Here is a 26,340-nt window from a genome sequence, read left to right on the forward strand (position 1 = left end):
ACTTATGATTATATTTTCTTTTTTAGTTTTTCCCGAATAGGAAGAAAGTATGCTAAGTTGTTTATGTTATAGGTACTTTCACAGTATCAAATAGACACAATTTGTTTTCAGATACCGCCTAAAAATGAAAAGTTGAATTATTTTTTATTAGAAATAGTATTTCAAAAACAACAAAAACAACAAAACAAACAACATAGCTTAACGATGCGCTCAGAATCTTAAAAAATATTGACGTGACATTACAAATAAATAATACTATATGTTCATTCGATAAAAAAAAAAGGTACTTACCGATATTTATGTACGTTATATGCGTATCGAATGGGATGCATTGTTTCTTGCTCATATTATCACGGCGGCGTTCATGTTGACCTTGCCCTTCTCCAAGTCGGTACTCAGTTTTATATGATATATTATTACATTACAATAATACGTATATATGCCGATAAACTGGTTGAAGATTGACTCGCAGACTGATTTGGTCGTTCGGCAGACTAGGATGCGATTCACGAAACGATAATAATATTTGTATACTTTAATATACCCGACACGATCTGCAATTACATCGCGAACGGTTTTCCATGCGGTTCACGGGCAATCAGAAAATTTAGCGTTCGAGTGTTGGCGGCAAACACGACAATTCTATGCGTCCAACTGCAAATAATTAACAATTTGTTGTACATTATTTCGTGACTACCGGTCACAATAGCTATATTTTTCATATAGTGTGACTTTGGTCTATAATACCAATACGTATTGTTAACTCATCGACATGGCGTACTCCCCGTTGACGCCGTTCAGTGAATACCTGCAAGTAGAGCAGAGCAAATATCCAGAGCTCACGTTTGACGATATTCAAAAGTTAAAGGAGAGCTTAGAGGATGATCAGACTTTGCCACCTATATCGGGTTAGTACCTATATATAATAAACGGGGTAGTTCACTAGAACGTTCACCTTCCACCCAATTTTTAATTTGGTAATAAATCTACTCAAATGGTTATTTTGGAATTTTTATGTATACATACTCGTGCACAGTGCCAATCAGGTTTTTTTGGTGGAGAGGGGGGCTTTAATATTCACTAAAAAATAAGTTTGATTTCACAAAGTTATAATTACTTCGATGGTCAAATGGTCGTCTAACATTTCGGGGAGAAATTTGAAGCCTGTAATCCCCTTTAGCTAAGACTAGGTACTTTATGCTTATAAATACATAGGAGCTATATTTTTAAAAACTTAGATTTTTTACACAATGTATGAAGTACCCCGTGGATGATTTAAACCTTTTTATTATGATTTTTTTCATAAGAGCCATCTATTTTTATTGTAATAATTTTTAAGTTGTTTTTTTTATAATAAAAGGTGGCGAATTTGTGTCATGTGTATACATCACTCGATTTAAAAAGTTATGCTCCTTTTTTTTTTTGACATTGGTTGATCAATGTTTCAGTGGAGATTCTTTTCCGCGTAATGCTTGGGTAAAATTTTTTTTTGTTTTTCTACTCTTGAATTTTGAGCAATAAATTAGTGATAACGTATAACAAATAGATTTTAAAATGTGAATTGAATTCAACAACGAGTGTAAAAAGCGATACAACAAATTATTAAGACCGATCTCTTGCTTGCTAGTCACTATCTATAATTATTATGCATAATATTATGATAAATTACTTTCAACAAACAACACCTCACGAACTCGTCTAGCATAATAAATCAAATAAAATATCAGTTAAACCAAGTAAATAAATACATTATAAATAGACATGCCACGTAGAGATTGTATGTAAAAATAGCACCAAAATTAATAATAGGTAATAGTTACTAAAAAATTATTGTGGCTGTGGATTTAATGTATGTATTTTATTAGTTCGTACAAGAAATTAAATTTAGACAAAACTATTTTAAACTTCAGTTTTTTTTTTTTAAATATTTGATGTTTTAAAAATATTATTGAGTAGGTTCATATTTGGTTTAATGCCTATCTTTATTGTTTTTTAGGATAACTTAGTAAATTTTATTTTTGTGAGGGACATTGATTTTTGTAATTTTATTTCCAAAATAATATTATTTTTAGATCGTTATATTGTTAATAGCTTTGTATGTCGATGAACAACAACGCCGATAAATAATACCGAGTACCTACATACCCATAAGTGATTTGTATTGCAGTTATTTTTTAGATTATATTTTATAGAACAACCAGACTATAAAGTGTAAAAGATAAAGAATAACATAAAAAATAAAAATGTCACTTTGATTAAGATCTATTGAAGATATTTATTATTGTTTATAATTTTGCATATTTTGGTATTAGAGCGAAATACACAATATGTTGTACCTTGTACATTATAATTACGTTATTTTAACGTTTATAACTGCATGTACTCGTATATTTAGTAGTTTTTTAGTTAACTAATCACATAAGATTAATAATGACTATCTAGTTAACATTTTAAAAACGTTGTTTTCCACTTCAATATAATTTTATTAGGCCTACTTAATTTTTTATAAAATAATTTTGAATGTATACAATTTAGTTTTTATTTACTGTCTTTTTTATTAAATTTGCATGTATTCTAGATTTAAGTATGTTTTAATGGAAAACGACAGTCATACAAGGTTGTCGCTACATCTAATTGGCTTATCTTATAACAGTTATAACTTAAAACTATACGTAATTTCGTAAATGTAAATCTATTTTTTATTCTCGTTTTTTGGATAAACATCACTTTTACATACATTTACAAATAATAACAGTAAATGTATCGTCAAAAAATCTTTTATGAAATATGTTCAATTTAATGTCATTTTACCAGCGAGATTTTAATGTTATTAATTTTATCTGATAATTAATTTGCTTGCAACGGTTATTTACTAAATAAATGATCTATTTAATTTTAATATGTAAAAAACATGGCCCTTTCTATTTTTACTTAGTTTTAAAGTTTCAAATAATTAGCTTAGATGTTTTAAAACTAGTTGTATTTTGTTTTCTAGACTAATCAGTTAGATTAGGTTATGCATTGCACATTTTTATGTTTTAAAATTACACTGAAATATATTTTAAAAGATGATATTTTCCTTATTAATACATACGTATATGTAGGTATGTAGTTGATATTAATAATGTTAAATTACATTTTTGTTATTTTAAATTCATACAGGGATATGCATAATCATTGAATAGGTAAATAAACATTTCGTAGGTACCTAACTAAAATGATGAATTAAAAATGAATAATATTTTAACTCAGTAAAATTTATTTTAAAGTATTTTTAAAGCTTCAAAATTTATAATCACGATGTTTTATACTATATTATAATTATAATTTCATCAACATTAATTTGTTCTCTATATTGTATTGCTGTTATATAAAATTCTAATTTAATAATTTAGTAAATTGAATAATGAAATTTTTTTTTTCAGACAAAAAATATTTAGCATTTCTACACAGCTGTAATTTTGATATAGAATTAGCCAAAAAGACCATTAAGAGATGTTACCAGTTTCACTTCAGAATTCCACAAGTGTTTTGTGAATTGGACCCATTAGCCGATGATATAGAATTAAGTTATAATTGTTTGTAAGTAATTCAACTACGATTAGTTTAATTATTATTTACTATTAATCATTTGGTATTTTTTTTCGTGTTAATATTATATATTGTTCAGAATCGAACGTTCAAATGACAAACATATTATTATTTTAAATTAGCCATAGACATAAAGTAAAGAATATTAGTCAATTCGAGGCTATGTTTATAGGAATATGGCTTCACAGTGTCTCCGAACTACTTAAAATTCCCGGATTCATGCCATGTGTTTTGGTAAATTACATTAGACGACATTTGATCTGACACAAAAATGTCTTGCTACCAAAAATATCCATCTACACTACAAGAAAATTACTTTTGGGTTTTTAATTTAACTTTATGCAACTTATTGGTATGCCATTATGTGTTGTGTTTTACTATGAGAAAAATTAGATAATTTAAATGTTTTATTCATCTCTAAATTGTCAATTAGACTTTTATTTATAGTACCTTAGTGGTTAAAATGTGTAATTTCTGGTTAATCATCAAATCGGGAAAATTAAAAACAACGAGGTGTCTTATACATATCATTATTGTTGTAAGCATAGATGTTTGGGAAATTTCTATTTTTATTTCAATGATTTCAAATGCATTATTTAATATTAAGTTAATTATTATACTGTAATTTTTTATAAAAAATGAACATTTAAATAAGCGTTTTATAATTTCAAATCTATTTTTTAAATTTATTTTTATACAATTTTTAAATTTAGTTATTATGATTTAGTTTTTAATATAAATATTTTCATCATTATCGTGTAACATATAGAAAATAATTTTCTTTATTAAACTACTTATATTTTTTTGACGCCCTTAAATTTTCAGAGCTATAGTAAATTGCACGATAGATAATTTTTTTATAATGGATTACTTGTAAATTATGGCCTTGTGCTGCGAAAAAATTACTTAGGTACTTGCAATACTGGAGAGTCATGAGTATAAAATTTAAAGTTTAAATCAAGTGGTATTTTGTGTAAGTATAATTAAGTGTTTACTGTTTAGTACTGTCAGCTTAATGTCCGACACTTTTAAAAAAAAATAAACTATCGAGACAAATTAAAAATTTTTAACATTGTGAACGTATGCGTTGTGATTAGTTTTTGACAAATCATTTTTGTGTATTTTATGTATACTTATTTTATTTTTAACTACATTTGTTTAAAAATATTTGTATTTTAGTCGATGCCAGTAGTTATGTTAATGTGTATAATGCATTAATGCTGTATAGTATAAATTTAAAAAAAGTTGTATTCATGTCTTTGGCCGTTTTTTTAGGAATAGTTTTTTTTTTTATAAAATAATTTTACTATGTATTTGTTTGTTTGTTCAATTAACGTCCATTTGCGTTTTAAAATAATGCATAGGTACTATTACTACATGTATTGAGTTAACAACCTCAGTGCTAATTATTAATTACAGAAAAGAATATGTAAACTAGTAAAAGAAAAATATGCTATTAATTAATTCTGAAACTGATAGATAGCGATAAACAACTGCTCTAACAGAGTTATTACTTACGTTTTAGATAGATGCTTATTTTTTCATTTAAGTTTTGTGTATTTTAAAACGATATAATTTATTTAATTTCAAATTTCAAATATTTAGGTTAAACACTTATTACTTAATGCCCATACAAACAATAAAATATAGAAACACAAATGTAAATTACGTTTGTGGTTATATGATAATAATTTATAAAAAAATAAAAAATATTTGTTTTATATCACAATTTTGATCAAAGTAATGTTGTAAAGAAACAAAATATCCTTGTATATAATAAGGGACAATTGTGTTTAGAAAAAATAAATTTCGCTATAATAGAATGCATATTATTATAAATTGCTAATATTTTTTGCTTTTTGTTACGTATTACTTATAACTAAAAATAATAATGTAGGTATATCTAGTTTTTACTAGTTTTCGATGTTAATGATTAAGATTTGAATTTTTTCTTTTTTTTCTAATAGCCGATAATTTTTTTTTATGAAATAGCTTTTACATTTTATAGATTTTTTTATGTTTATTTATACAGTAAAAAATTATGCAAATATTTTATAATTATAATTTGATTACGAAAATTAGACATAATTAGGTGTAAAAAAAAGCCTAAATATGTTACATTTAGGTATAGAGTCTGGAGTAATAGGAAAGTGATATTTGTTATAAGTAATTTTAGATTGTGTGCTGAGCGATGAACATATTGATTTTAAAATATTGCATTATTTTTATTTTATATTTATTTATTTTAAATAGTTTTTTATGATATTTTCATAAAATTTTGGACATTAACAATGCTGTGATTTTTATTTATAAGCATTTAAAGTTTAAATGTAGATAAAATTCATGAAAACCATGAAAAATTGTAAATAATGTTGAAATAAAAAATGTACGAGTATAAAATGTTCAATTTTTATAGTTACAGATTGATTATTTAGTATAAAAAGTGGATATTGAAACCAAACAAATCTTAAAAATATATAAATTTAGATTTTTATGAACATTTTAAGTTAAAATTCAACCGAAATACACCAATTTATTTAAACATTTCAAACAAAGAATAATGATTTTAATTATTTTTTTGTAATAATAATATAATATTTATTGTACCGAAAGAAACATACAAATAAATTTTAAATAAATTATATAAATGATTGTCTCCAAAAGTTTATAAGCTTGTGGAGGAGACAACAGCTCTTATTTTATAAGGCTAATTTAGTTTTGTCTTTTTAATTTGTGTAGGAGCATTTGTCAAATGCCGACTGTCAACACTGACAAAAATGATCGAGTGCTATTTATGATGTTTCAAGATACCAATCACGAGATATTTGAATACTTATCACTTTTCAAATACCTCACTATGTGGATGAACTATACGCTATTGAAGTACGGCACGTGCGACGGAATGGTTATCGTAATAGATACCAAGGGGCTAAGTTGGCGTCACATCGTAAAAATACCAATTGGAATTGCTGGTAAAATGTTGAAATTTTTGGAAGTAAGTTGATATTTGAATTATAGTTTTTATAATAAAAACAACAATGTATACTCATTATGATATAATATGACGAATATGTTATACTGAAACGTACCTAGAGATCTTTATTGTCCATAGCCTGAATTAAGATCTCTAGTGGCCCGGGGTAGAAAATTAGTTGTGAAACCACATCTGTGGAAATAAATATTATACAGCCCAGCGTATATCTTTTTTTTTTATTTTTTCAACATTCCAATACTGTTCGTAAATTGATGACATACATATTATTACTTTACGCACTATTAAGAAATAATACCAGTAATAATAAGAATACATCACTATTGTTTAATAACATATATCATGTAAATTACTTCATTATTATAACTTTAATGCCTACATAAAATATTAGGTGTTCTAATGGCAGAACTAATACGTCTTTAAACAAGAATCACTAAATTTAAAAGTTAAAATGTGCATAAATGTATATATAATTTATTTTTTTTATTAATAAAAAGCCACTAGTACATAACTATGATAGCTTAATAAAATATAAATTTTAAACATTAAAAAGGTAAAATAATCGTTATTAATTTAACTTAAATAATACTGAATTAACAAAAAAATATTAAATATTGAAATTAGTAAGAATAATGAATATACTAATTACATTTTATATTAACTATTCTCATTTAATATATTTGAATATATATGTAAGAAAAATATATTTAAAAATGAATTACTATGTAGAGACTTGACATTTTACCGAAAATTAATAGAATTTACTAGACATGAAATAATTTTTAAATATTTTGTTTATTTTGTGTTATTATGAGATTCTGAAGTTTAAATTTTGACGAAATTGGATATTTACGGTTAAAATTAGCGATTTCTCATTTTTTTGTTATTAAATAATATTATTTATTATGACTTGAAATCTTTAGGTATATTTTTGTATACGTACCTATTACACAATGCAATTTTTAAAATATTTAAATACATTTTAAGCTATTGCTTATATTTTTACCACGAACTTAAATATATAGAAATTACATGGCGGTTACTAACTCACTATTTTTCTTTAGTGTATTTTAAAATGTACAACATTTATAATTACATTTATTTATTAACTGAAATAATTACAAAAGACAATTGAAATGAAAATTTTAAGCTGACAATCGAAGTAACAATACATACGTGGTCCTCGATGACGAGCCCCCCTCTTGGCCACCTATAAGCCAGGTCTCTGAATTATGTATTTATTTAAATAAATCGTGTGTCTCTTTACATGCATTTGTTTGGCCCACAACGGCCTTAAATGTTTGGGCATAGTATTACAGCGATGACCACGCGTACAATGCTATCCAACTAGTTTCTAAATAAAGTCCGTATTATAAAGTTACTTGTTGACATTGAAAAAGAATAGCAACTAATCATTAAAAAAATGTACTCAGATAAATTATATACCTATATGCTTCATTTTATTAAGATCATAATATTATGTCAATAGATAGAATTATAAATTAGGTACGGTTTGTATTGTAAGATAAAATAATAACTCATTGGACTTGAAAATATTTATACAACTATAAGTTTTTACAAAAGAAAAATGTACGCAAAGTAATTCACTTATATATTTTTAGGTTGGTCTACCAGTTCGTTTAAAAACCGTACATGTTTTGAATGCTGGGTCGGCTACGCAGATGATAATGAAAATGGTTACACGATTTGCTAATCAAGAATTATTAGAAAAGGTAAAATACATTTTTAATATATAATAAAGGAATACTTACGTAGCTAAGTATGTATGTTGCGTACAAAAAAATGAACAACAGAAAACCTTGTAATTTATTGTTCTATTTTAACGTTAAATTTAAATTATAACAATTTAATATAACATATAACTATATAATATGTTTGATAGCATGATTTAGAGTTAAGAAATAACTATATCTATTGAAATCGTGATATTTTGAACGTAAAATTATAACTATAGTTACGATTAAAATAATACGAGGAGCTAAGTTATAATATACAAAATAAGTGAACTAGTAGAGTAGATATAAGATATAGGTGAGATACGGATGTCTTTGAGGAGGTTTCATGGCAATTGTCCATTTTCTTCGCGGGCTTTTTTTTTTTTAAATTAAGTTTTATTTTGTGCATTTGAGTTTAATATTGAAATCTGAAAACAATTTTGTAGTATAAATTATAATATAAAACAAATTAAACATATTGTTGCAAAAAATTATTTTTACGAATTATAATTTTGTTTATTTTTATTCATTTATTTTAAAAATAGGAAATTTTCTTACAGTCAAAAAGCTGAGGGATTACTATTAGACAGATAATATATTATTTGAACGGTATTATGATATCAATCCTTTAGATGCGAATGCAAGCATAATTTGATAAGTATTATTAAACACTTATCGTACTTAAGTAGGTAAATTATATATACAGAAAAACCACTATTTCATATTTAGCATGTTGTCCAGTGACCTGATTGCCTTAAGATACCGTGAACGTGAACGCTGTAGTCATTAATTATATTTAATGATTATAATATTATTCATCGTCAATAAAAAATGCTGTATGATATACTATATATTATAATATAAATAATAATATCCATATTATACTGAGTGATTCAATTGATTCTCAATTGAATAATTATCTCGAAAAGTATAAAGGTTTTTAAAAATATTTTTTCAACAAAATTTGAAGTCATCATTACATAACACATATTTGAAAAATTTTGTTTTTATTTATAATCATAGCTTTTTTTTATTACTTTTTGAATGATAATATTTATTTTTGATTTAATATACTCAAGCAGAACATGTTTTTGAGTTATATAATTTGAATATTAATATATAGTAAAGTTACACATTCTTCTCAAGTTATTTTCAATGCTATTGCATTTTTAATAAATTAAGTTATTGTACTTACGTAAAATTATTTTGAATATTTATAAATATAATGACATTAAAAATATATATATTTTAAGTTTAGATGAGCGAAGTATAGGGCTGCATCATTTTGCATAGGTTCTCTTGTGTTGCACTCCACTTCATTATCTAAACTTAAAATATTTTTAACTATAGATTATTTAGAGGATTATTCAAAGTAAAAATATAATATTATATGTATATATTAAAACAAATAAATGAAAGCCCAAACAATACATAAATAATGTTAAAATATGTGCAAAAAATTAAATGAAAAATAAATGTTTTTAATCATTTTATTATGATTTATGTGTTTATGCTTATTGAATAAAAAATATAAATAAATATAAGTCTGGTGCGTTTATAATTGGTTTTAGAATACTACGGAATTTAAAATTGCTAAGTATTTTCAAAGAAATGTTACTGACTATTAATTCGGCTATTAAAAACTTGATAATAATGACTCACTAATGTATAAAACTATAAAACAACGGCTGAGTTTCTACTCATCCGATCAGACAGTGTAAAACAGTGTCGAATTAATTTCATGAAGAAAATGTCGATTAACCATGGTTGGCGACGTATAAACAATTAACTATTCCCCTAAAATTCAATTTTTACGCATTAAAATATTCAGAAAAATATTTTGCTTTGGAATGTGAAATTAAAAATGTATGGCATTAAGAAAAGTAAAAATAATAAAAATAATAAAAATTTAAAAATAAATCAATAAGAAATATAATTTTTATTTTTAGTTCCTTAAAATTACCTAGGTAAGAAAAATATTTTTGAAGGTGTTAATAGTTTTTGAAATAATAAGTATTCTTTGAATAAAGAATCGCCGGTACATATCGAACTTGGTTGCTGTTGAAAGGGGTCTTTGTTGCATTACTGTATTGTATCCAAAACGACTTATAATTTTTCTATCCAATTATAGCGATTATTTCACTAGCTAACACTGCATTGGCTAAAATAAAATTAAAATCTTGTAGTTTAAATCTTATGAAAAACTAGAAAAAACTATGTATTCAGGTTAATATAATAATGTATTATGTATAATTGATGGTTTTCATTTTATTGTTAGGGCTTGTCAATATAATCATGACTTATAAATTAATTGTCAAAGAACAAAAATTTCTACTCATTTTATTATTTTAGATTCTTAGTGGAACAATGAATGTATTAATACATTCTTTTACAATAATGATATATTTTTTTAAATTTTTTTTTTATTTGTCGTCATTTTGTATAGCGCAAAAACAAATTTATTTATTTATTTAAGTTTTAAATGGGCCAGGCCCAATTACATACATAATAATAACAACATTCGATCTTAGTAATATACTATTGATACTCGACATTTTCATAAAGTGTTTATTATTATTATTATCGTTTTCTATACATCGTATAATTTTCAAAATATTTGGACTATTTTTAAGCTATCTATCAGAAATTTATATTTTCCAATCTTTTTTAATTGTCAATAAGAATTTAACTGCAGTTAAAATATCCTAGACCGTCTCTGCTTAAAATCGTTTTTCTTATTTAATAATATATCATTCAATTCAAATTTAATACATCCATTACATTAGCCCTCCTCACTCGAGCCCTACTCTATAGTAGAGCGGTATTCACTTGCTTACATTTTTTAAATTAAATTTATGTACACAAAAGTTTTGGTATATTATGATTCCATAGGCATTTAATATGTATAAATATAATAAATGTCTGGAATATTTAATATTATTTTTACACACTCACACACTCTAATAATTGAATTATTTATTTTATATTGTTATAATATTATAATACTGATAGTGATCTATCTAGTTAATTAATACATTTTTGTTTGATCATTTTCTAGATAATACTTCATCCAGTCGGTTCCGATGATATTTTCAATTATATATCGAGAAATGAATTGCCAGAAGAAGTAGGAGGATCAGGAAAATCTCATACTTTCTTCAACGGTAAGGATCAGCTTTCACCCTATTGATGATATAAAAATTAAAAATTAAAAACTAATATCATTATTATTTTATTTATTAGATGAACTTTACAATGAGTTGGTAGATATTCGTGATGTTTTTCTTGAGCAGAATGAAGTACTGACTAACCAAATGGCGTATGTGAATCAACAACTTGATCAAAATGACGAATAAATTATAAATATAATAATATTTTAAGAAAAAAAAATTTACGACACACATTTTAGTGCAATGGATCAAATAATTCAAAACATTATAATAATAATATGGAAGTTGTTGTTTAATGAAATTGTATTATAATTAATTATATGTTGTGATAATTATTTTTAGATTATTGGTTTTTGTCAATATGCAACCTAATATAGTTTAAAGTAAATTAAGTAGACAAATAACAATAGTTTAATTAAAAAGTTGTGTTTATCGTAAGATTGGATACTTGATTACAAATTAAAAGCTTATAACGTTGTTGATTAATAATTTAGATGATATTTTAAAATTATTATTTTGTACCTCAGTAATTTTTATATGAGTACCTACTTCTTTTTAATTTTTACTTAGATAAACTCGAAATATTTTAAAAATACATTGTGTTATCGTTAAAACTTTCCTAATCAGATTGCTTCTTCTAAAACTTAAAGACTAACGTAATACATTAATAATTAAAACAAAATAAAAAATGTATAGAAAATTGAAAATAGTACATAAGTATCTACTCTGTACTCCTAAATAAAAATAAAAATAAATTAAATAATATATTGTATTGTATTTTATACTATTTAATAAATAATAATGAAAAATACTCATTATAAAGTCGCAAATAATATATTTTACATAAGGATATTTAAAACTAATTGTAAATAACCTAATTTATTATACTATTCAGACTACGATTCTATACTATTTATTACATTACATTTTTATATTTATTGTTTATTTAATATAAATGGCGGAACAGCATTATTTGACATATGCAATAACTTTTGTTCTATTCAATGTATTGCATTTTATTATTTTAATGAATTAAACAATTTTAACACTGTTTTTATTCAAATTTTCAATTTTTTTTATAAACGGTACAAGGTTTGTAAAGGGCAGGTATATTCATTAACCCGGCACTGAGTATAATATTATAAAAATACAAATTTAATATTTAAAAAATGTTTATTTGCTTACGAGTTATCGTAATGTTATGGCTATAATTTATAAGTGAAAATATAATCAATACATTTTTTCAGCTGTGTTATCTTTTATCAACAAAAAAATTAAATAATATATTTCAACAAAATCAAAGTTCAGTATCATCATGACGTGTAAAAGCAGATCTTTGCACTTGTTACAAATTACCAAGAGATGCAAAAGCACCGTCGTTCACAAAATCACAACTAACAACACCTTAATTACGCCACTAGTTGGATCTGAAGGTCTGATTCGTTACGCTAATAGAAAATAGCCAACTGATACATATAACATATGTGGATATGTTGTGTGAAACATGGTGTAAGTCGTAAGTATAAGTGCTATGAACAGTAAAATCATTAGTCGTTAAAAAAAAAATAATCGATTTATTACTATTTATTACACGAATTATAACTTTCGAAATAGACAATGATTTGTTAATTTCAAAATCACTATTTTTGTCTTTTGCTTCATGGTTAGGATAATATATGTTATGCCACAGAGCCGTACCGAGCCATTTTTTATCTCGAGGCATAACTCTAGCTATGCGCCACCTGGGTGGTGACACACTCGCAGTTTTTAGTATTTCTTAAAAAGAGTCGGAAATATCAGAAAATTAGTAATTAGGTTTCAAGCAAAACAAAAAATACAATTTTTAACCTCAAGTATGTAATTCTCAACATTATAATATAAACGTATCGATGAAAATTCTTATATTATCAATAATATCTTTTCTTGAGTTAATCATTTAATATTTTTACGCTCCCCAACATCAGGTGCCCGAGACAAGCGCCTCGCTCGCTTTATCCTAATTACGGCTTTATGTTATGGTAAACATTTTAATACAATTTTAGTGTTAAAGAATATAAATTTTATGTCTTCAGTATACATTTAAGAATTTAAAAAAAGTTATTGCTCGGTAATAATTAACATAATAAATTTTTCTGAAGATATTTTATATTATTTTATATAATGTTTACAGAAATTTGACATAAACACAATTCTCAGATATTTAATTATAGTTAAATATCATTATATAAATTATGGGGAAATTTATTAATGTTTCTGATCTTTGTAGTAAAAATCACATATTTTAAAATAGGATTATATTTTTTGCAATTATTTTCATATAATATGCTATTTAATGAAATGTTTATTACATAATATGTCATATATGTGTTGTTTAATTTATTTTTTATTTTTGTACCTACAATAACCTATATCTGGTAAATAATTGATAAAATATATAAATTAAAATGTTATTATCAGCATTTTATTTAGGTACATGACAAAATTTTCAAAATAGATAAACTAACTTTTTTTTTAGTTTCTTACAAACATTTTAAATTTTGGTTTTTGCATCTAACATATGCAAATTTTATACAAGATTTTCTACTTATGATAAAAAAAAAAGTTAAGCGGAAATCATATTAAATGTTTACTAGTGTTTCAAGTTCAAATTTTTATAACATTGGATGTTCAACAGAACAACAATAAACAACATATAAATGACCATCAACAAGTCTTATATAGGCATATACTTATAATTATTTAATAAATTAAAATTATTCATAGTAAAAATTAACTTTTTCGGAATTCATTTCTTTATCTCTATGATAATAAAATCCTAGTTTTGAAAATCGTACGGTAGTCCTTCCCTTATCAAATCAAAATTATATTAAGTGATAGAAAATACGTTTTTCAAGTATATACCTAGTAAAAATTATATTTATGACATTTCATAAGTACTCATAAACATTTAAACTTAGTTTTGAAATTCACACAGTCTTTAACCTTTTGGATAGCTTGAAATGAAAAATACGATTGTATGACCTAGGGCTTGTAAGAAGTTTAATCATTAATGCGTTTAAAAATATTGATATATGCACTGAAATATGCCTTAAAAAATATTTTACATTTATAAATAGGTATAAGTAAAAAAATCTTATACTTTAATTTTTTTATTTTAATTACGTTAACTGATTAAAAATATAATTTCATTGTACATTTAAAAATAAAACTGATGGACGCCTCGCCGTCAAATACTATAAACTTACTTTTATATTTTATTTATCTATAGACATGTTAGAAGTAATTAATTTTAAAAATTATCTTTTATAAACAGTTTGAAAAATATACAAATAAATAAAAAAACTCTAACCTAGAAACATGGAGAATAAATTTTTTTATAGTATGTATTTATAAAGATATAAATAAAATCGGTTGCTGATCTAGTAATTTGTTCGTCCATTCAGTAAAATCGTGTGAATGCATCTACTTCCGGGCTTTGTATAATTTATGTCGTAAATAAACAGAATCTGTTGGATTTTACATATTGTATATCTGTTCGAATGAATTCGATTAGTCATCTCGGTGTTATTCATTATGACTTTAATTTATAAGAGTTCTTTGTTCGGCTTGGAGGTGGCGTATTACAACACGATAGTTGATAATGAACTTCAATTGGTCGTTACTCGTTAACCGTGTGCTGGATGAGCGATGATGGTCAATATGTTATTTGTATTTAATAGATAACTATTGTACTATTATAGGGGACGTAAACATCGCGTCGAGATACAAACTTAACTTTTTTAAATGACGCTGATCGTGAAATACTAAGTGCATGATGTGATTTCATAGTAGAGTTTGGCTATACCTATTGTTATACGTAATATGTAAATACGAATTTCACTGTAAAGTATCAAAATCTGGCTAAGCATGTGAATACGGGATATTACAATGATCGAATTTTTACCACGATTGTATTTGAACATTACAGCACATTGTTTTTAGTATTTAAAATGTGTGCATTGATCCGAATACAATTATTATTATTATAACGTTACGCCAATTATTTATTTATTTATTTATATTCCTACTATTGTATTATATATTCATGTACCTACTACCTATATATAGACATATTGTAGGTATATAAATTGCATACTTTTTCTCTGGGCTGAGCGTGCTATATCATTTGAATATTGTAAAAATGTATCTCGTGTAATAAAATTAGTCGTGAAATTTATTTGTCTAACAAATTATACGGTGAATGTAATATATATATATACTACGAACGAACGTTCCTAATTCGACGTTTAATGCACATAAATTGTTACGACACAATAAATAAGCTCTGGAGTCGGTCGCAGCGTATAAGTCACTAGTAAATTATAAGAAAAGATTATTATTGAACACCTTTACCAAAAGCCGTCCGTCAAATATCAATTATGATATGACCTAAATATATATAACCTATTTATATTTAACAATAGATGTTCGACTAATAAATCATCATAGTTTATTTTACTAGTAGCTATATATAAAAAAATTGATTATAATTTATGGGTTTTTTATTTTTTGTACAGATAGTTATGCATTTACCATTTAATGCATAATATTATATTATCGATCGTTGATTGGCGTTCACAAACGAACGTCTAGACGTTGATATTGGTAAATTTTTTTTAAACTTTTTCGGTCAGAATCGATAGTTATTAAATTACTGAAAATATTGATAAGTTACTCAAGTTAGTTTAAGGAGTCCGAGCTGACGATAAAGGGAATAATTTTAGAAAAAGAAAACCCATTTAATATTTATTGTTCTCTTATATATTGTGATAAATTGTTTTGTTCTTGAAAAAAAGTAAGTTATTCAATTTATATGACAATCATTTTATTAAATCGATCTCTTTTTTCCAGGTTTTGGTACGGATCTGAGCCCTGAGGTATTCCTTCTCGAAACATGGGTATTCGCATTAAAATGACTAACGCGATTTAGGCTTTCATCTGTACATTTTGAGTAGGTATACTCACCACTCGTACATAGGTACTCTGATATCACCTAATACTAGTAATTATAGGACATAAATGATTTTATAATAATACATTTAATAGGTATAGCCATAGGTTATAGTGTTAGCAGGCGCAGATCTAGAAATTAAATAGGGGGAGGGCTAAATAAAAAAATTTACTTCGAGCACATAAAAGCACAGTTTTGATTCAAGTTTGATTGCCTGAGTGTTAGGATATTATTTGTGTAGGTTTTTGTTTTTAAGTAGTTTGGATGTTTTACTGGAAATAAAACAGAATACAATTACTTAATAGTTGTAGTAAGTTTGGTTGCCTACTCGTAAATTAATTAAGTGTAATGGCACACTCGTCGTTATATACATACAAATATGCGTATATAGATTAAACGCGACAAATTTACTATTGACAAATCGACTATCTACAATTTATATTGCTCAATAATAATATCATTAATGTCTAACCAAATTGTCAAATTAATCAATCATTTTATTTTATTTCACTACACATCATATTATATTAAGTACCTAATAAGTATACCACGCGTATAAAAATTAATTTTAGGAAATCATCTGCAATAAAGATGATGTCGATAGCGTAGTTCAAAATATATTTCTAGGTATTGTATAGGTTACGACATGCTGACATATCAAATGTATTAGAAAATTGTATTTTTTTTTTTTTGTTTTTTTAGAACGTAGTAATGTTGATTTATTTTAATTTTTTTATACCCACGCAGGTCATATAGTGCATATAAAACATAATATAACATCAATTCAAGTAAAATGATTATAAAAATACAGTCTTCTACCAACTTCCCAGAACCAGTAATATCTGTAAAATATACGATTTTAATCTTTCGAATACCTAATAGTTTTATTTACCTTAATAGCCGATCCTAATATTTTTACTTCAGTAGTTAATCATGTTTTTATTATCACTCGTACGTATTGGAATGCTCTGCCAACAAGTAAAATAATATAGGTTAATCCATTATTTTTCTCATTGTTGTTTATCGGTCGCAAACAGATTTCGACTTTTGTGGTTTTAAATGTCGCACTGCGCGTTTTTTAAATTTTATTCGCAAATTTAAGTAGGCTGTCGTCAGATGACTCATTTTATCCACACAAACATATCATCTAATATATATATATATATATTTCATACTTATTATTTTTGACGAAACGTTGTGTTATCTTGCTTATAATATGCACCGGTTTGACAAAATTAAAAAAAAAAACACTTGTAAAATAATACAATATACGCAAATATAGTCGTCGAGCAATAATTTTAGCGCTGTGTTTAGTATTGTGATGGATTATGCGCTGATATTTATGATAACATAACATTTTTCATCATAGGTAATGACTGATAAAATGAATTTCTATTGCGTCAATTTGTCCATTCTATTAATTATCTACAATAGTCGTATCTGACAGTTTGTTGAACTATCAATAATTCCATCAGTATATATATATATATATATAAATTGTATAATGTATATTATACTAATTAAATTATATAATATATGTATAATATTTTACGAGTGTGGATAATAATCTATACAAATAATTGTTATCTTAATTTGTAAACTATAACATTAATATACATAGTTGCAAATATGCGATACTAAAGTAAAACAATTTTATGTTGTTTGATAACGTTTTTATTGTTTTTAATAATATTAAAACGAATAGTTAACAAGAAAAAGTTTACAATATCAATTGGTCATTTTTTGTACGACGACGACGATATGTTTACACTGCGCCTATACGCGACGTAATATTTAATAATATATTAGATATAGAATATACGTGTATTTTCATAATGCATTAGAACAAACAATAATATGTAGTGTCGCGATAGTGACAATCTGGAGGAATGTAGGGGGCGATCACAAGCAACAAATAATATTCTAAATATGCACGATGGACTAAATGTTTAATTCAAACTATTTTGTTCTAAAAATGCTAAAAATTATGGTAAATCAAATAGTTTCCACATATATTGCAGGACACGGTGTAGTAGTAACCAGGCTTTAGTGAAGTAATTAATACTGGTAATTTGCATAAGGGATAGAATTTGTTATGTTGATATAAGCGGTAGTTATTTTGAGTAGTTTCCAAAGAGACTCAAAGTTATAATTTTGCTCATAGCCATTATGCCGGTGTCTGTAATTATCAATATGTATAAATATTTTCTAAACATGTGGCATAATCGATGATTGGTATCTGTTACCAATAACCAAATGTTAGGATACAATTTCCCATTTCACACCATTACGTTATTACTTGAAACTTTTCAAGCTGCGTTATTTTATTTCAAATTCGGTGCATATTACAAGTATATATAATTATTATTTTATTACATATTTAAAGCGCTCGAGTTCCACAAGGTCAATCTACACTTGCATATAAAAATACGAAACCCATTCAGAAACCAACAGAGAGTACAATATATAACTATATGAGTATAGGTATACAGGCTATACCTACCTATCTACTTATACTGTAACTTGTAGTTATAATGATAAAAATTAAAATTTCGCCCTACAGTTCATAATATGTGTATAATGTATATGTATTATTTACATACAATTATAGAAAATACAAGTTAATTACAATTTAAACGAATAAATATTACACATCATTTTGAAAATTTTAATTTACAATAATTATATTAATTGATTGTACACTGTATTTGTAAACGAATTAACTTAAAATCCCATTATCTATTTTACTATTTATATATACTCAGATTGTGTGACTTATAATCAAATAAAATTAAGAGAGGAGCGGCCGAGGCTGTAATAATATTATTTTATTTACTTACCTATACTTTTTGAATATAATTTTTGTACACATTTTTTAAGCATTATTCAGCGTAGGCATGTGTTGTGTTTTCATATACATAATATATGTATAGGACAAAACCGCTATTATGGTTGTGATGGAATTCAACTAGAAAAGTGTAGTCGAGAGACGATCGGCTGCAAATAACACCGCAAATGCAAAAGTAATTACGTCGTCCCGGAACTACAAGAATAGGTAAGGTCCGGACGGTGATTATGAAAATCGACAAAAAAAAATTATAATAACGACAATAATATTATTAAACATAATATGGCATTAACTATGATTCTATACGGTTTTAAGTTATATTTGGACCAGTAGGCGTGGTTTGGTTAAGTTCAACCGGACGCGCAATCGGGAGGCGATTCGCGAGCCACGGCCGCGTCAGTGATCCGACGACGATCGGAGCCGGCGTATAGCGTAAACCGCAGAGAACACTTTCGGCGTTTCACGATATCAAAATAGTATACTATCGTTTTCCAGCCGGTCGCGTAATCGGTTCTGCCTAGCAAACTCAGTCCGAACCGGTCGCACGCGACTGTTATCGTAACACGTAACTTTTGTCGTAAAATAATTTCGTTAACACGCGACCGTTTGCTGACAGTCGACGAACGAGTAGAATCGCCGGCGCGATGAACAACTAGCGATAAGCACTATTATTCGCGTCCAAGGTAGTAGTAACAATAACATTATCTTAAACCGATAGTAAATAATATCCTATAATATTATGTATGTTAAGATATAAGCTTTGGCGTGTACTACGAAATATGCGATCGGATTATTCGTCGTCTTTGTTTGCGGTCGACAGCAAATTAATATTATGTGTGGAATCGATTCGTGTTTGCGCGTATGTACACACGGGTCGATGCTGTATTTTGTAATAAACTCGTACCAGTTAGTAGCTAGATAATAATATTGTGTATTAAAGGAGTAGTGACATTAAATAGTTACACAAACGTATAACAGTGAAATGCGAGATTTTTTTTATTCGTATGTCTGATACCTTTTGAAATCCGCTTTCCACACATATTGTGCTGGGTTTGTGTGTTTGGGCATTATTTTTGACAATGCACCACGGGTATGTAGTACCTATACGATATGACATCGGGATTGTTATATTTTTTCTATATAAGCGACCGTGTATATTATTTAGGATCTTTGCAATGAACATTTTTGATTTTTATAAACTTACATTGTTTTAACCGCAATTTAGTATTGTTCATTATATTATAGGTATTGTGTTTACTTTGTATTTTCAGGTACCGACCCTGAAAAATTCATATTATGTGACCATATTACCTCTGCTAAATACGCGGTTCGTCAAATCTATTTTCAAGATCTTCTCCTTGACCGTGTACATATTTTGCAGGTTGTTCATCGTATAATATTATTACTTCCCTATATAAAATGTAACCTAATCACAAATTGTCTATTTCACACGATGACTATACTTACAGCCTTACACTATTAATTAAGTGGTTTTATAACCGGTTTGTGTTTTGTACATATTATTTATATAAATTTATATTACGATATATTATTATACATGTAATACTGTACCTTAATACCTATATAATAATAAATACGTTTTTTTTTAAACGTACAACGTGTAATTTAAAAACAAAATTACACTAGTGTTTTGACGACATTTTAAAAACATTTTAATGCTTAGCTTTTTTTTAATCACGACGCCATAGTTTACCTTTACGGAAACATTACTTTATTGTGTGTAATTCTCTTCTATTATATAATATTTGTTCGTAAATTAAGTATACTGTATCGACACATTTAGCACATGGCACATGATATTATTCATTTAGTATTAATTTAACATTATTTAGCATTGAAAAGTTTCTTTATTTTCAAAATACGATCTATACCTAAAGGGCTCAATTAGACATTAGAATATTATGCGTTAAGGGTTGGATTCGTATGCAATATACATATTAACACTAATCTCGTGTGAATGAACTAATAATTATAAATACATATTTCAGTGACAAGCTTATATTTGATACGAACACAGAGCAGTTATACATCAATAACAACTCGAGAAGATAATAATTAAGTAACAATATTTTTCGTAGAAACTAATTATGAAACCAACTTAAAAACACGATAAGACTGAAAGTTTAATAACAATTTTGTTTTTGTCAAACCGACTTGAAACCGTTGATAATAATTGAATACCACACACATTACTGGCTATGAATGTTACGTTAATTTTTTAATTAAAATGTACAAATAAAATATAAAAGTATTTTCACTAGAAAGTTTATCCGGAAATTATAGAATAATTCTATTGTTAATGTGCGTATTTTTAACAAAAACCGACGTACCTTCCTCATATAAAACAAACCTAGACGGGATAGGTGTATCGTGTATGCTTAATTGTGTTCGTCGACTTTTCGAGAAGAATAAATGCAAAATAACGAGTAGGTAGGCATGTATTTTACATACAAATACACACGTTTGACTAGAACAGTTCGTTTTCGTTTCACACCTGTTTATGCAGCTTGTATTGTGTTATCTAAGACGACTTATCATAACTAGAATAATTAGTAGAGTACATGACTACTTCGATTTACGTATTTAAATAAATTCAATTAATCAAATAAAGCGTAATGGAATATAATCAACGTTATCTTTGTTAAATGATTTTTTTATTTTATTGTATACGCAATGGTTATTTTGCGTGCATTTTTAACAATACAAATTTAGGACCGCATTTTAATGAAATCGATTGTTCTATGAAACTTTTCTGGAACTCGATTCATAGGAGATATATAAGGTTTTAAGGGATTATAATAATAACGTACGATGCTTTTTTATCATTATCTGATAATATCTATGATAGTTTTTTCAGAAATAAAAACAAGGATAAAATTCTATTTAGTTTCCAATGTATATAATATACACATATTGTAGTACAAGTTATGAGGTATTAATTTTTTTTTTTTTTTTTAATCGAAATTCGACCCAACAACGATCGGAATATAATACATTCGACTGCATTGCAGACACATTTAAACGTATGGCAGTTAAAAATAAGGTGGAAAGGTACCGGTAATGGCATTTCTTTATTTGCGGGGGGGAGGAGTGGGTCGAGGGAGGGTTGAGGGCACTCGAGAACGAGCCGCACTGATACCGTGCAAGTCGTCGATCCGGAGACTTGATCGTCGGCGGCGTAAGGCAGTTGACGGCAGTCGGCGCGCGTCTTGTCGTCCGGAAACCGCGTCTCGTGACCGGAATGGAAATCCCGCAGCTTCGAGCCTATGTACACTGACAGCGGTGGCGTTGCGCCCGTTTATCCGCCGCGAAATTCGACTCGGATTTCGCGTGTGTCAAACGTCTTGCGGATTACGTCACCATTGTGCTCGTACACAAGCGTATATTATGCACGTACGGTCGTGCAAATTAATGATCGTATTCAACCGGACGGCGGTGTGTGAGCGAGCGTGTGTGCGTGCGTGTGCGTGCGCGTATAATGTGCTGAGCGAAAAAACAAACAAAACTAGGTAAAAACCACTAAGGCGCCGTTTGTTATTCCCCGGCAGCCGCCCGCCCGTAAAGCCTATAGACATACACGTCGAATAAATTACATTCGTCGAAATGACAATAAAATATGTCTTGTGTTCGACAGTACGGTACGTACGACCGTGAATTTAAATGTACGCGCCCACACGCGCACGCGCGAGCACGGGGTCTAGTTTACAACATTATCTTACGTACAAATGTTTAATTGAGTATACGCATGTGTATGTCTATATGATGTGTAGTCGGTGTACGCGCACGGGCACACAGTACACAGTTGAATATCATAATACGTATTACTCGCATTCGTACGTACGCACGTGCATAATATTACAGTCCTCGACGATAACAATATCACACATTAATAGTCGTCCGAACTGCACAGGCGAAACGGTGTGTACAGTGCATAATCTCGTATAAGCGTTCACGGATCCCGGCGGTACGCCTGTAATGATTATGAACACGATAATTAATATTATGTCAGTATATGTGATATGGACGTGATAATGTCATTCAAGGTGCCGCGCTGCAGGTACCCGTCATACACGCGCGGCCATAGGAACAATTTGAGTTTTAAATTTTGGAGGTGGCGGGCTATTATAATTTGCACGTATGTACTGTGTGCAAACTCCCCGAGATATAAAAAGGTGGAAGGGGATATATACCAAACCATTTTGGGGGGCTGAGCCCCCCGAGCACCCCCTCAAATTGCGTGTTTGCACGCCGCGGATATAACGTTTTATAGCGTAATATTATAAGTGGAAAAGCAGAACTGATTCTTGTTTTTCGAGTCTACAAGATACATTTCTCCCCGTTGTCAGTATGATATATTATAAAAGCAATTCACAAAACGTTTTGAGCACTTGCATTGCTAAAAAAAATTCACCGAGTCCCATAAACCAAAAATACTAATTTCAAATCACAACTCATAAAAAATGATGCGTAACGATTTGCTTTTTAATTACTAACTTCATAATGGGTAGGTATAACACAAAATATTTAATTTAATTTTTAAAAATCGCGTATGATACGATGAGATTATTATTTACTTATTTATAAATTGTAATGTGAATGTTATTATTACTTTTTATTTACTATTATTTTTAAGTTTGGTTTTGTAGAAGGAATTGAATTATTAGAATTTTGATAATAATAGGGAGTGGTGTGTCTCGAAATAACCCTTATTTTTAATGTTTAGAAAATATCCCGAGAGAAAAAAGGTCATACTTTGACATAGCCGAGGGCGTCTTTGTTCATTTATAATTAGTCATTACCCAGGTACACCATGACGGGATGAAGTGGCTTGTACCCGAAAAATATTTAATTATTAATATGTATTAAATCATTTTGACTTACAACCGTTTTTAAAACGTCGGATGAGTGTACTAATATTTAAAAATGTTTATAATTTAATATTTATATTTTTATATTATTTATTTGTTTTTTAGTTGATTTTTCGGATGCACCGTAGCTCCGCATAAATAAAAATATTTTGTGAATTCGTAGTCCCGCATACACCGTATTTCCGCACGGTCGAAAAAATGAACGCATCGTAGCTCCGCATTTTAGAAATATTTTTAACACCAAATGTCCGCATGTCATAAAATAAACAAAGATATTGCAATATCGGTGTAAAATCAAATTGAAATTAAACTACTATATCTGCAAAGTGCAAAGCCATATCTAATCATTATTGTGTATCGATTAATGACTAGTTTGTAAAAAGTTTAACTTCGTTTAATAATAGTTGATTATAATTTACGTTTAATTTTATACCGACAACGACGAAGTTTGTTATATGTATTGATAATTATTATTTTTATTAGATGATTAGTTTTTAGTTATAACTACCTGTAGATTTAAAACGATTGATATAAATCTCTTAGTACGTCGTTATGGTTATGCTGTTTCCGGTATTACTTATCTAATATTATTTTTATTATTTTAACATATATTATATTTAAACAAAAATAAAAGATGTATGTGCTGAGTTACAGTGTTAAGAACAAAAACTCATGTGTGGAGTTAAGGTGATACATTATAAAATGACCACAATGCACGCGCAGTTACGGTGCACCGGATTTTTCAATGCTATAATTTTCACATGATCGAATATAAACATTCGTTCAGTTTGGTATCTTTTTAAATTAAATGTTTTTTCTTATTGCCCGATCTGTGTTTTTAGATACCTTTATGATAAGAAGTTTGAATCAAATTCTTTGCGTTTATCATTTGAATTTTTTTAATATTTCTAAGAAGGTAATGTTATTTACGAATAGTAAATACCTGTGTATGTAGTATGGACTATATTGCAAATGTAAACTAACATAAGATAATATTATGGGTACCGTTATAGTACCTATAGGTATTATCAACGATAACATTACTGACGCACTAGCTAGGGCTATTAAAAAGGTACGATATGATAACGGTACACACTCGGGCGACGCCCAAACGAAAACATGGCAAATAACAGTATGTAAAATAAAAACAATAAAAGCAATTATATAACCATCGGGGTATCAATCAACGCGTATCTTATCTCGTTTTCGACCTCGAGACACAAATTTATTGATTATATAAAATTAACGCTATAAACTAGAATGTATAACCTTTGGACTATTTTATTTTGATTTAATTCAGACCATGATGTTGTACAGTTTGAGAACTGAAAAGATTTAATTAAAAATTGATTTGAAAGTATCGAATGATTTAATTTATTTTTTATTTTTATGAGTATACCAATTTAATTTCATCGACATGTATTTTTGTTCAATGGTGTTTATTCTTACAAGAATAAATTGTGATAAATTCAGCGCTCGGTATTCAGGCCAAGAAATCTCTCCCTCACAATAATATTAAAATGCATGTAGTATGACAATACGCCGAGAATGGTTAACGCAGGCACAAGATAACCCTCGAAATGCGTCGTAATTTCTTTTAAAATAATTTCAAAAGCAAAATAGAAAAAAAAACACCAAAGAATTTACACGCTCATATGGACAAACGACCACTATATAAAGTAATAAATTATTAGGGCCGATATGGGTGTGACAAGCGGATGCCCAGCATGGTCGCTGTGTGTATACGTGACACTTAAAAGGTATGTTTTTGTGTTTGGTCGAATGGTGTTCGGAGATCAATCGAATGATATCCACTGTGCTGGATTCGTCACACGTCTTTTTGTCGTTATTCTTTGAAAACGACAATAAACCATACTGGCCCTTTTATGAAATAATACGCCGTTGAACGTGTGTCCGACAACAAGCTTATATCCTATATTGTTGCCACTGCAAGCGTTTTTTTTTTTTTTTGAAAATAAAAATACACGTTGATGTTTAAAATCAATAGTTTGTTCAACCAACTCTGAAACGACCTAATCATTGGGATTTAAGAACACGTCGCCTTTTTGTTATAATTGTCAATCACTTCTTTTTACTTCGAAATCAGATAATACTGATTAAAGT

At 27.5% G+C, this 26,340-nt stretch overlaps 2 protein-coding genes across 6 annotated transcripts in view; both read left to right on the forward strand.

Moving 5' to 3' along the window:
• Positions 1-772: 772 nt before the first annotated feature.
• On the forward strand, positions 773-11,830 carry LOC113552295 (alpha-tocopherol transfer protein-like). The gene is made up of 6 exons (XM_026955098.1): positions 773-908; positions 3,426-3,582; positions 6,331-6,586; positions 8,206-8,316; positions 11,378-11,483; positions 11,563-11,830. Exons 1-6 carry the CDS (start codon positions 773-775, stop codon positions 11,673-11,675), a joined length of 879 nt encoding a protein of 292 aa, XP_026810899.1. The 3' UTR covers positions 11,676-11,830.
• A 7,911-nt stretch (positions 11,831-19,741) lies between these two features.
• LOC113554430 (probable G-protein coupled receptor Mth-like 3) overlaps positions 19,742-26,340 on the forward strand; it is a 37,765-nt gene continuing 31,166 nt past the window's right edge. For 2 of the 5 annotated variants that reach the window (XM_026958271.1, XM_026958275.1), the window contains exon 1: positions 19,742-20,013. The gene's annotated coding sequence lies outside the window, so the exon portion shown is untranslated. Of the gene's footprint in view, positions 20,014-20,598; positions 20,709-26,340 lie in introns of all 5 variants that reach the window. The other 3 variants (XM_026958273.1, XM_026958274.1, XM_026958272.1) reach the window with 3 other exon arrangements.

The sequence above is a fragment of the Rhopalosiphum maidis genome, chromosome 2 (assembly GCF_003676215.2).
Source record: "Rhopalosiphum maidis isolate BTI-1 chromosome 2, ASM367621v3, whole genome shotgun sequence".
Taxonomy (NCBI): domain Eukaryota; kingdom Metazoa; phylum Arthropoda; class Insecta; order Hemiptera; family Aphididae; genus Rhopalosiphum; species Rhopalosiphum maidis.

Bases quoted from the DNA above. Each gene is read 5' to 3' on its own strand.
- LOC113552295 (XM_026955098.1), top strand. From the start codon at position 773: ATGGCGTACTCCCCGTTGACGCCGTTCAGTGAATACCTGCAAGTAGAG. The intron at 3,583-6,330 runs GTAAGTAATTCA...TAATTTGTGTAG, and splicing joins GAATTAAGTTATAATTGTTT to GAGCATTTGTCAAATGCCGA. The intron at 6,587-8,205 runs GTAAGTTGATAT...ATATATTTTTAG, and splicing joins AAATGTTGAAATTTTTGGAA to GTTGGTCTACCAGTTCGTTT.